Source organism: Nuphar pumila, chromosome 2 (genome assembly GCF_984573655.1).
Source record: "Nuphar pumila chromosome 2, dmNupPumi1.hap1.1, whole genome shotgun sequence".
Taxonomy (NCBI): domain Eukaryota; kingdom Viridiplantae; phylum Streptophyta; class Magnoliopsida; order Nymphaeales; family Nymphaeaceae; genus Nuphar; species Nuphar pumila.
In genome coordinates, this window is record NC_143250.1 from 52,115,533 (window position 1) to 52,128,870 (window position 13,338).

At 36.4% G+C, this 13,338-nt stretch overlaps 1 protein-coding gene across 4 annotated transcripts in view; it reads right to left on the reverse strand.

The window, feature by feature from the left end:
* LOC149845461 (uncharacterized) overlaps window positions 1-13,338 on the reverse strand; it is a 60,695-nt gene that overhangs the window by 9,305 nt on the left and 38,052 nt on the right. For all 4 annotated transcript variants that reach the window (XR_016430194.1, XM_089995758.1, XM_089995762.1 and 1 more), the window contains 5 exons: window positions 1,634-1,696; window positions 1,423-1,482; window positions 1,179-1,340; window positions 264-337; window positions 83-176 (listed from right to left, as the gene is read on the reverse strand). Coding sequence is in view for 3 of the 4 variants with exons in the window: in XM_089995758.1 (XP_089851884.1) it covers window positions 83-176; window positions 264-337; window positions 1,179-1,340; window positions 1,423-1,482; window positions 1,634-1,696 (453 nt within the window). In the remaining variant the exon portion in view is untranslated. The remainder of the gene's footprint in view (window positions 1-82; window positions 177-263; window positions 338-1,178; window positions 1,341-1,422; window positions 1,483-1,633; window positions 1,697-13,338) is intronic.

Here is a 13,338-nt window from a genome sequence, read left to right on the forward strand (position 1 = left end):
GCCAAAAAGCAAGAAATGTAATCTGAGGATCGGCAGAATGTGAACATAAAAGAGAAACAAGAAAACATCATATTTGTCACACCTGAAGCACAAAGATGCCATATTCAGCCAAAAGTGAGTCGCAACAGCCAAAAAATTCCTCCATGTATTCATGCCCAACAGCTTCTAGCATCTCACTGTTCAAACATATGAGAAGAAAAAGCACATCATGACATGACAAATAATTGTCTTAAATCCAGTTTCTAAAGCGGTCAACAACTTACCAAGATATTATCCTATCATATTTCTGCAACTTGGGCAGCTGGCGATAGTCACATAACAGGAATTTAATTCGATCCTGACAATAAAAATTATTGGTCACATGAAAATCAACAGAAAATTGCCCAGTTACACTAAAATTGTAAATTGTGCCTTGTGCTGCAACTAAAACCCTGCAGATAACTGAACCATCATCAAATATTATAATAACTCTCTGAATACTGTGTAGATCTTGCAAGGACAACTTGGAGGAACAGAGAGAGAGAGACTTCTAATTTAATTCAAACTAGAAGAAGTCCGGAAATGCCTGTCTGTGAATGGAGAGGAAAAATTCTCCCATTGAAAGGAAGTTGATCGTATCACTCCTTTCGACTCATAGTATAGTAGATATTGACCATCTAGTTAGAAAGGAAGCATAGCCAAAAGAAGGAAACAAGCAGTAAAACTAAATCTAATAATTTGGAACCAATTGACATTAACATAAGAAAGTGCATTTATTGGATGAAAATAAACCAATATAATATTAGCATTTACAACTTCAACTGAAAAATCCCTATAAGGAGGCTTGAGCATAGTAGGAACATGGTGATTGACTTCTCATGATGACAACATGTTAAGAGGGGCCCAATCCCTTTATACGGATTGGAAGCTGGTCATACATGAGAAAATGGCTGAGTTAGGACTCAACTGTCATAATGAAGCAACAACTTGATACATAAGAAAACACTATAATACCATAAAAGACAGCCACCTTCAGAGTAGTTAGCATTTTTTACTTTTCTTCCTAAAAACTATACGATAGTCTCATCGATCTAATAAATGTCGCAATGTGTTAAAAAAACATGAACTGTTTGATAAAGTTATCAGAAGTATAACTAAATGCAATTTTAACGAGATGAGACTCAAAGTCAACAACTCACTTCAAGACAGGCTGCTTTAACCCTTTTTTGAGCATATTCAAGTTGCTCTTCAGATAGTGTGATTCCAGTATATCTGCATCCTGTTTGTTTAACAACCTCTATAGCGAGGCTTCCCCAACCACATCCAATCTCAAGAACTTCATGCATGTCAGTAATCCTTGCCTGCAAATCAATTGTAACAAGAAAAGATAATATTGGCACTAGATTACAAAACTGATTACGGCCTTACAACAAAATGCTTCACCTTTTCAATCAAAAGAGAAATTTTTCTCATCTGTGCAAGTCTCAATTCTTCTTTCTCTTCCTGCCATACAATTAAAAATGACACATCAAGTTAGAACCTCTAAACCTAAATTGAAAAAAAAAGTTCATATGATTAAAAATGTTTACATGAGCCATGAATTGCACATATGTACATTAAAGTTACTGAAGGTGGAGGCTGAAAGCATGCATACCTTGAAAACTGCACATGAGTATGTCATTGTCTCATCCAAGAACAGCGAAAAGAGTTCATTGCTCTAGAAGAACAAAGATAAGGAGGTGTCAACTTACAGAAAAAAGAAGGCATTCATAATCAAGAGTCAAAGACTACCGAGATTGTTGGATTTTAGGCTCAAAACTACTTAAGTTTGCTACTCTAATTCCATCATTTTTCTAAGGATGTGGGAGTAGGGTTCCTACAAAAGTTTAGTCCCATATTGAAAGTTGTATAGGAACTTTCATTGTCGGGGGGTGCTGCCTTAGAGGGCATGGCCCTTCAGGGCATTAGATTTTGGGCTTGAACAAACCTTGAATCTCGGATCACAAACAATATATATTTATAGTTAGATCTAGATTTAGATTTAGATTTGGGTTTGGGTTTGGGTTTGGGTTTGGGTTTGCGGTTTGTGGATTACAGACCCAACTCGGTTTGGTTTGGTCTTTTACTTTCTTTTTAGTACTTGAGATGGTTTTAATCCTCAAGTATATTTTAAACCTTTCACCAACCATTAAATAGACTTTGACTTTGCATTAAAACCTTCTTCGATCTTTCTATATCCTATTCAGATCCGTTTGGACCAAGCCAACGATTTTGCATGGGCATTTATGGTCTAAAATGGTCCAGTAGCCGCCCCTTATCCTTGACTTGTTGATCGTTGACCTTTTAACTCGGTCAAGGTCGGTCCCGACCCTTCTAGGGTCATTTTGCACCTTATTTTGGGGCCCTCCTTAGCCAGTTGTTTGGGCTTTTATGGCTGGCCGTTTTGGCCAGCCATGACCCAATCTATAACTGGTTGTTTTGGCCTCTTAAAGGCCTTTTATGGCCTTTATGGGTGGCCTTGGGCTGGGGCCTATATAAACCCCAACCCTCTCCCATTTCTCTCTCTCTCTCTCTCTCTCTCTCTCTCTCTCTCTCGTCTTTGATGCTTCTCTCTCTCCTGGGTTAGACCCAAATTCAGGTAGAGATCCGATCCTCTTAGAGTCATCCAGATCTGGTTTAGCTCAGATCCAGCCTCGGTTACCCAGATCCAGTTGTGGTTCGGATCCAGATCTAGTAACGATTCAGATCCAATCCTAAGATCCAGGTCAGGTTATAGTTTGAATCCCTATCCAGGATCCAAATTTGATTGTTGATCAAACCCATATCCAATTGTTGTTTGCATCATGACCCAGTTACTGCTAAAATCCAAATCCAAACCGAGGATCTATACCCGATTCAACCCTAGACAAGAGGTTGTTCAAAGTGGTCTGTGTCAAGGTTGTTAGGCCCACCCAGTACAAGGCGTGGTCTGATCATTTGCGAGAAGGCAAAAGTTCGATCGTATCCTGGGAGCGTAGTTGTTCGAATACACATTGCATCGAGGACTTGATCCTAAGTGGGGCAACTATCGCTTTAAAGACAATGTGTTTACACATGCCTTCGAGCTCAATGGTTCAATCTCAGTCGCCTCACACATTAAGATAAAATTTTCAACAAATTTCAAGTGATAGTTCTGTAAATGACGATTGTAAAAGTTGGAAACCAGGAGCTACCCAAGTTGTCCCAGTTCGATAGCACCAATTTCAAACGATAGCAACACAAGGTATTCATCTTCCTCATAATTGCAAATGTGGTGTGCATGCTCACAAAGGACTATCCTGAAGAACAAGAAGACAAAACCATTGCTAAAAATCACAAGAGGAAAGTAAAAGCAGGATGAATTTGTGTGTCGCAAACACATACTAAATGCTCTCTCTGACACCTTGTTCGACCTCTACTCAGAAGTCAATACTGCAAAGAAATTGTGGGAAGCCCTTGAAAGAAAGTACCAAATGGAGAATGCTGGAAATTGTAGGTTTTTGGTTAACAAGTATATGGATTTAAAATTCTTCGATGATAAGCCACTGCTATCTCAAGTCCATGAGATGCAAATCGTGGCTAATCAGATCAAGTCTGAAGGTATGAACCTTGATGAATTATTCTAAGTGGCTGCAATAATTGGCAAATTTCTTCCATTTTGGAAATATTATCGAAATGAATTAAAACATAAGAATGAAAGGTTAACAACTTCTTTAACATCTTAGATCGAGGAGGAAGCTCGATCTCGAGATAAGAAAGATGAAGTAAAAGAAGTTCGTGCAATAAAGCTAGTAAACCCGATGACTACCTAGTGGTTGCAGTTAGTGAGGTATTTATGATTAATTCAGAAAAGGGGTGGTATGTAGATTCTGGATCGCGGATCCATTCGTGTAATGATGGAAGTATGGTCGAAACATACGAAACTGTGGGGGAAGACCATATAATTTATATGGGAGATAAACATAAAGCTAAAGTGCATGGAAAAAGTAGTGTGAAACTTCACTTCACATATGGGTATTGTTTAACCCTCCAAAATGTTTATCACGTACCTACCGTCACGAAAAATCTTGTATCTACCTATCTACTTACAACTCATAGTTTTAAAGTTATAATAGAATCTGACCGTATTATACTGTCGAAGAACCATAAGTTTGTAGGCAAAGGCTATGCCACCAATGGGTTGTTCAAACTCAATTTAAGTAATAAAGTTGATTCTTCTGTTTGTATGTTTGACTCATATGATTTATGACATGCAAGACTAGGACATGTAAATTCTAAGTCATTGAGAAGCATGAGTAACTTAGGACTTGTTCCTAAATGCAAAACTGAACTTTTTAAAAAATATGATGTTTGTATTAAAACAAAGTTTGCTGAAAAAACCATTTTAGAGTGTTGAAAAAACTTCTAAATTATTAGATTTAATACACAGTGATGTATGTGATATGAAAAATACTTCAAATTGTGGGGGCAATAATTATTTTATAACTTTCATTGATGATTTCATAAAATATACTTATGTCTATCTCATGAAAATAAAAGATGAATCATTTGAAAAATTTAATATTTTCAAATAAGAGGTTGAAAACTTTCATAATTGCAAAATCAAGTCTTTTAGCTATGATAGAAGTGATGAATATCTTTCAAATGAGTTCATTGAATTTTGTAAAATTCATGGAATACATAGACAAAATACTAGTCCATATACTCTTCAACATAATGGTGTAGCTGAACATAAAAATAGGACTCTAATTGATAAGGTTAATGTGATGCTTATTGATTTGGTATAGATTATAACTTATAGGGTGATGCATTGCTTAGTTCATGTCATATTCTAAATAGATTTTCATATTCTAAGTCAAACACTATACCTTATGAACTTTAAAAAGGTAAAAAACTAAATTTAAATTATTTAAAAGTTTGGAGTTATATTGCTTATGTGAAGCTTACTGAACCAAAATTAACCAAACTAGATCCAAAAACCATAATATGTGTCTTAATTGGATATTTTCAAAATAATAAGACATATAAGTTTATGGATATTGAAAGTAAAGTGATTTTAGAATCTATCCGAGCCGAATTTAGAGAATATTTAACTTTAAAATCACTTAAAGCTCCAAAAGTTATTGAAAATAATCCAAGGAAAAGAATTTATGAGCCTGAAAATCCTGAAATTTGAAAAAGTAAAAGATCAAGAAAAGTAAAAGATTTTGGTTCTGATTTTCACCTCTATATGATAGATAGAGATATGTTTTTTTGGAAGTTATGACCTCTCCTGATGCTTCTTCTTGGAAAAAAGCTATAGAGAGTGAATTATATTCTATAATAAAAAATAAAGTCTGGATTTTAGTTGATTTGTCCTTGGTTTTAAACCTTTGGGATGCAAATGGATTTTCAAAAAGAAACTTCTAACTGATGGCTCTTTTGGAAAATTTAAAACTAGACTTGTAGCTAAAAGTTTCAAACAAAACCCAAACTTGCTTATTTTGACACATATGCTGCTATAAGTAGGATTGCATTTATTAGAACTATGGTTTTGTTGGCATCAATTTATAATTTTGAAATTCATCAAATAGATGTTAAAACTATTTTTTTAAATGTTGTCTTAGAAGAAGAAATTTATATGAAACAACCGGAAGACTATATAACACCAGGTCAAGAAAAGAAAGTTTGTAAATTGTTAAGGTCATTGTATGGTTTAAAACCATCACCTAAACAATGACATGAGAAATTTGATGAAGTAATCATTTTATATGATTTTATAATTTATGACTTTGATAAATGCATATATAGCAAAGTAGAAAATAGTCATGTTATAATTATTTGTCTTTATGTGGATGATATGTTAATCATGAGTAATAATGCATAATACATAAATAATATCAAAAGTTTTCCTTCATCTAAATTTGACATAAAAGACATGGGTTTAGCTAATGTCATACTTAGTATTAAACTAATTAGACAGGAGAATGATTATGCATTGACTCAATCCCACTACATTGAGAAAATATTGAGAAACTATAATCATTATGATTGTAAGCTCATTGCTACTTCGATTGATCCTAGTGTTAAGCTATCGATTAACACTGGAAGAAGTATATCCCAATTGGAGTATGCAAGTATTATTGGCAGTCTAATGTATGCTATGAATGAAACTAAACCAGACATAGTTTTCAACATGAACAAGTTGAGCCAAAATACTAGTAATCCAGGACAAGAGTATTGTGATGCAATGTATCAAGTTCAGAAGTACTTAAGAAGAACTCTAGAATATGAAATATTTTATGAGAGAGAATTTGTTGTACTTGAAAGAAACAATGATGCAAACTAAAATCCTAATTCTAATGAATCATTATCCACAAGTGGTTGGATATTTACCATTAAATCTGGAGCAATTACTTGGAGATCAAAGAAGCTAACTCTGATAACCCACTCTACAATGAAAGCAGAGTTGATAGCACTACCATCAGCTAGTATGAAAGATGAGTGGCTAAAAAATCTCTTAATGAAGATATCATTAGGAGACAAGCCAGTACCTTCGATAGCTATGCATTGTGATAGTCAAGCAGTTATATACAAAGCGAAAAGTAATATTTATAGTGAAAAATTTAGACATATCAGTCTAAAACATAATTATGTGAATAGTTTATTCAAGCAAGGAGTAATCTCAACTAAATATGTGAAATTGTGTTAAAACTTAGTGGATCCGTTGACAAAAAGACTTTCTCGAGATATCATTTTTAAAACATCTAAAGGAATGTGATTAAAGTCTATAAAAATAATCATCGTTGATAGAAACCCAACCACGTGATAAGGGTCAAACAATGTCAAGTGATTCAATGAGAAGAACAAGTCTCTGAGTGATTGGATTGAGCACATAATAATTTTTTCGTTACTGATGTCAAGTGTTTGAAACCTGTGTATGGAGGTTGAGTTCAAATTGAACTCTTAATAAGATCCATAAGCTTTATGGCTGGGATGTTTCAAATAGGTTTACACCCTTGATGGACTTACCTATGTGAGTGTGAAGGTAGAGGTCGCCTTCTATGGGACTGAGACTGTCTCTAGAGCACTCATGACACTGAGATACAATATAAGACTTTTAATGTGCTGCTTCTATATATTGGTAGACACACAATGACCACTTGAAGTGAAAGTGTGTTATGGTGTCTGAAAGGTTAATCGGGATTTTCAATTCAAAACTAACACTATTGAAGTCTCAGACTGACTAAGACTAAGTAACACTAACGTGGAGGTTCAAACCCAAAAGGTACCTTAACTTATGCACTTAATCTTTGTGAACAACCTCTTGAGTCTTCTTTTTATAGTTTTGATCAACGTGGGGAATTGTTGGATTTTTTGCTCAAAATTACTTAAATTTTTTACCCTAATTCCTTCATTTTATGTGAGAGTAGGGTTCCCTACAAAAGTTTAGACACATATTGAAAGTTGTAGGAACTTTCATTGTACTTATATATTGGGGTGGTGCCTTAGAAAGCATGGCCCTTTAGAGCATTAGATTTTGGGCTTGAACAAACCTTGGATCTTGGATCACGAATAATATATATATATATATTAAGATTTAGATTTCAATTCAGATATGGGTTTGGGTTTGGGTTTGCAGATTATGGACCTGGACCTGACCCAACATGGCTTGGCTCAACTCGGTTTGGTTTGGTCTTTGACTTTATTTTTAGTACTTGAGACCATTTTAATCCTCAAGTATATTTTTGTCTTTTGACCAACTATTAAATAGACTTTGACTTTGCATTAAAACCTTCTTGAATCTTTTTGGATCATATCCGGATCCGTTTGGATCAAGCCCAATGGTTTCACATGGGCATTTATGGTCTAAAACGGTTCAATATCTGCCCCTTATCCTTGACTTGTTGACCGTTGACCTTTTGACTCGATCAAGGTTGATCCTGACCCTTCCAAGGTCATTTTAGGCCCTATTTGGGCACCCTCCTTAGCTAGCCGTTTGGGCTTTTATGGCTGACCATTTTGGCCTGCTATGACCCATTTATAGCTGGCCATTTTAGCCTCTTAAAGGCTCTTTATGACTTTTATGGGTGGCCTTAGGCTGGGGCCTATATAAACTCTAGCCCTCTCCCATTTCTCCCATCCCTCACTGCTCTCTTCTCTTTCTCGAGTTGAGATTTCTCTCTCTCTCACTCTCTCTCCCCCCAAGGTTAGACCCAAATTTAGGTAGAGATCTGATCCTCTTAGAGTGATCCAGATCTGGTTTAGCTCAAATCCAGCCCCGATTACCCAGATTCAGTTGTGGTTCGAGTAGCGGTTTGAATCTAGATCTAGTTCCAGATCATATCCAATCCTAAGATTCAAGTCAGGTTATAGTTCAGATCCCTATCTAGGATCCAGATCTTGTTGTTGATCAAACTCATATCTAGTTGTTGTTTGGATCCCGGTTCAATTACTGTTAAAATTCAGATTCAAACCCAGGATCCATACCCGATTCAACCCTAGTCAAGAGGTTGTTCAAGGTGGTCCGTGTCGAGGTTGTTGGGCTCACCCACTGCAGGGTGTGGTCCAATCATTTGCGAGAAGGCGAAAGCTTGGTTGTATCTTGGGAGCATTGTTGCACAAATACCCATTACACTGAGGACTTGATACTAAGTGGGGCAATTATTGCTTGAAAGACAACGTGTATTTATGCGTGCCTCTAAACTCACTGATTCAATCTCAGTTGCCTGACCCACTAAGGTAAAACTTTCAACAAACATGAGCCAAATGGCTTATATATACATACTTATCGAAAGGACATATTATGATAAGTCATCAAATTCGACAGATCAATGCAAAGCACCTCAGAGACTGCTTGAGTCAATTGTTTCTAATTTTTGCATGATACAGCTAGGAGAATGGAAACATTAACTTTAACACTAGAATATGAAAACACTCATTCAGCATTTCAGTGGCATGGTTCGTGTACATTGGAAAAGACATACTAGAACATACAGGATCTTGCTCACTCCAGCATGCAATCACCAACTTGCAGACTCAGGATTTGTTAGAGATCCATGTAATCTATGACCCAGATCCAATCCATTTATATTCAGATGTCCTTGGCATTTATATGTAAGGGTATTTTTGTACTTTAAGATAGATAGGGCTCAAAGGGAAGAGGTGTATTCTTATAAAGGGAGATATTGTACATGCAAAAAATATCAATACATATTAAAAGGAGACACCAGCCCTAATATGGTAATCTCCTATTGGCTGCCAGTTTCTCTTATATATCCTCTTCTGCTCCTTGTCTTATTTTTGGGCATGATCCCCAATAGGGGTGGCAAAATCTGACCTGACCCGCCAACCCGCTTCTTAGCCGGGTTAGGGTTTGGCTTAAACGGGTTCGTGTCGTAAATGGGTTGACCCGCCTAACCCGTTTATTAAACGGGTCGTGTTCGTGTTAGGGGTATGCCATCCCGCCAACCTGTTTGACCCATTTAATAAATGGGTTAGGCGGGTGGGTCAACCCGTTTACACGAACCCGTCGACCCGTTTATATATATTAACTTATCTAACCCTAACTCCGACCCGCCAACTCGTTTAATAAATGGGTTAGGCAGGCAGGTCAACCCGTTTACACGAACCCGTAAACCCACCGACCCGTTTATATATATATATATATATATATATATATATATATATATAACCCTAACTCTGACCCGCCAACCCGTTTAATAAACGGGTCGCCGTGTCATGTAATCGTGTCGTGTCGACCCAACCCATTTATTAAATGGGTTAACCGTGTCGTGTCGGGTTACCCGTTTAATAAATGGGTCGTGTTCGTGTTTGCCACATAAACGGGTCGTGTTCGTGTTGAGGTATTCTGACCCGCCAACCCGACCCGACCCGACCCGACCCGATTGCCACCCCTAATCCCCAAGGTACGACTACCATAGATTTCTATTAGGATTCTCAGACAAACATAGACTATAGAACAGTTACTGAACTTCTAAACAATGAAAACCCACTGATAAGTTTTATCAGGCATTTTCCTGAGACCGGAATGACAAACACATAACATAGACTCCAACTTATTAGATGCTGTAACTCTGCCTCACATGCATTAGTTGTTTCATTTTCATTTTGTTTCATGGACTTAACACTAAAGCAGCATATTCCAGTACCTGTAACTTCTAGAAATAGCCATGAACCTTAAAAATGGCATAATAAACTCGTTAACAGGTGAGCAACCCCTTGAACATTGAGTCACAGGTGAATTAACAGGAATGATAACATGCTGATCAAATTAGAAAGCTAAGGATTAAATGATGCAATGCCAACAGACAATAAAGTCACGTTGGATGCATCATTTAATATGAACTGTATAAGTGAAAGCACCAGTAGGAAATTGGCTAAAATGTGCCTAAAACTTGGAATGCCTTATTACTACTATTTCCAGATAGGATCATTAAAGAAACACATTTCTTCCAGTGTACGCCTTCTGGAAGTGAGTCTAATTTCAATCTTCTTAGTTATCAACGCGTATCTTGTGTTACCACATAAAAATGCAATGTGTGATAATAACAAGTGCACTTATATCCATGTGCAGTAAGTGATTGAGAGACTAAGCCCAAATGCATTAGAAATCCCTTAAATCATGGTGCAACACTCAATTCCGCAATAGGAAAACTATGCACATTTTTTATGTGAGGATGTAGAGAATTCCCAACAAGATCCGTGAAAAAAGGGTCCAAGTCACGAGTTTAATATAATTGGCCTCAGTAATGAATTCAGGAGATGTTATCAGGAAAAAAATAGTTGAAATATGTACCAGAAGCTCGTTGTACTCTATGCGCCTTCTTAGTCTCCACAACTAAAAGTTGTCCTTAAAAAAAATAAAAAAAATTTGAATACCATTGTGGTTTAATGTAACAGTTGGCACCGCCAAGGAATTTTGGCAAACCTATGGAAATGCAATTCAATGTGATCTGTCTATGATTAAAAAACACAACTAAAAAAGGTGACACCTTTTTCAAGTTACTAAACGAGTGGTGACTAACATCACCCAATTGCATTGCCAAGATTAAATTTAGTAGGATATGGAATTTATCAGTGATAAAATGTGATTAGGCGTTACTGGATCTGGATTGGATCCAGATCCGTACGTCTGATCACATAATCACGATTTATGTTATAATGTCATTCCTTGTAAATTGTTTGTATTTTAAACCTAATGTACTTTATGTTACATATAATAGCATTAGGGCACGCCTATTGTAAATGAGGCTGCCGTTTTTCTTCTCCGTCACTTTCTCATTCTTCTTCTCTCTATTCCCTGCTGAAACTTCATTTTGGTGGCTTCCAGATATTTGATTCTGAAAATATTTTCATGGTATCAGAGCAAGACTGCGGATTGCTTCCAAAAGGTATGCCCTTAGATATCTAAAATTTTATCTTCAAGTCAGAAACTCTCTTTTTTCTGAATTTTTCTTAATCTAATCCTTCATTTTCTTCTCTTTTCTTCTCGTTCAGTTCTTCTTTGGATTATTTCATTTTCTAATAGTATCTAGCCTCCTTGACGTCAAGTGTTAATTCAAAAACTTCAATTTTTTTGATGTCAAATCTGTGTTTTCTGGTTTCAAGATCCTAATCCTAAATCTCATTTATTCTGGTATAAGATCAATATTTGTGAAACTGATCTGCTGACTGTTTTTAAAGATCTGAAGTCTGAACCTATTTCGACATTACTTTGTCATGTTTTGAAGCACTCTATTTATAGATTATTCATTATCTTGTTAAATATTCAGTCATTTTAGATATTGGCAACATCTATTGTGCTCGCAGGTCTGATCGCTGGGATCTGACTGTGACTGATGAAGTGCCTTTATCATCCTTCGATTCCTGTGAAATAAATGGTGATGAGATTGGAATCGATCCATCCAGATGCTCAAACAGATCTTGGCTCCTTATGAAAGAAACAATTTGTCTCTTCAAAGTCAGAAAATTATTTATGATTAAGCTTTTTCTGAGACAAGCTGAGTCAAAAAATTCGAAGAGAGTCCAACATAGGTGGAAGAATCCATTGATTAAAAGTAGGAGAAGAAAATAAAAGGGAAATGGAAGAGAGAGAAAGAAAGACAGATTCAGTCAAGTACAAATGAGCAGCAACAGAAAATCAGATTCAGCCAAAATTATGCAAACGTCTCCTCATTTCGAAAAATGATCCTAAAGAGTTTTGGGCCTAAGCTGCACTTACCACTGCTTATCTCATAAATAAAATGCCATATATAAAGCTGCAAAACATCTCACATGTTGAAAAACTTTACAAGATCCCCCCCCCGCCCCGATTACTCTAAATTGAGAACCTTTGGTTGCAAATGTTTTGTTCTTACCACAAAAAATGGAGTTACATTAGTTAATTATATTTCAAACCCTGAATTTACAACATGAATGAAACAAGATTAGACCCTGGTTGCATACATTACTTCCACAGAAAGTGTTGATATCAATATCAGATGATTGCACAACTGCTCAACTACAGAACAGGCTTGCGCAAACATATTCTCAGATTTCAGAAGCAAGAGTATTATTCTTAAAAAGGGAGTTTCATTCACTCATGAAAGGCTCAATGTCACTCATGGAGTTTTTAAACAAAGTAAAGTCCGTTACAGATCAACTCGCTATTGTTGGAAATGCAATCTCAGACAAGAAAAAAGTTCAACAAACTCTTAATGGATTGGGACCAAAATATCATGTTCTTTACACATCTTTATGTGTCTTGCCAGTGATGCTCAGTTTTGAAGATCTTCAAACCAAACTTCTTCAGTATGAGATGAGCATAAAGAACATGACGGAAGATGGTGAACATGTTGATGCACATAATGTCTTGGCTTTAGATATGTCTCAGAGTTCTGGACGTGGGGGTAACGGTTTTCGAGGTGGTAGAGGACGTGGTCGTTTTGGACAAGGAGGTCGTGGCATTTTTCCTACTCTGAGTTCTCCAGGATATTTTAATGCAGAGAATCAAAAGAGAGTGCCTACATGCTTTTTATGCAATAAGAGAGGACATGTGAAAGCTGACTGCTGGTTTAACCCTTTAAACAAGAAAAAAAACAGCAAAGCAGGAAACAAAAGAGAATTTGAGAGACAAAAGCCTACTGGAGACAATCAAGCAGAATGAGCAAGGAGAATGGTATGTGGATTCCAGAGCGGCCACTCATGTCACAGGTAATGTTGGTAAGCTCTTGAACTTATCTCCTTATTTCGGAAAAAGTAGCATAGTCATAGGAGATAACACACATCATCCCATTACTCATATTGGAAGTGCAAAAATTCCTTTGTCTAGCTCATTTCTTGGTTTGTCCAATGTTTTTC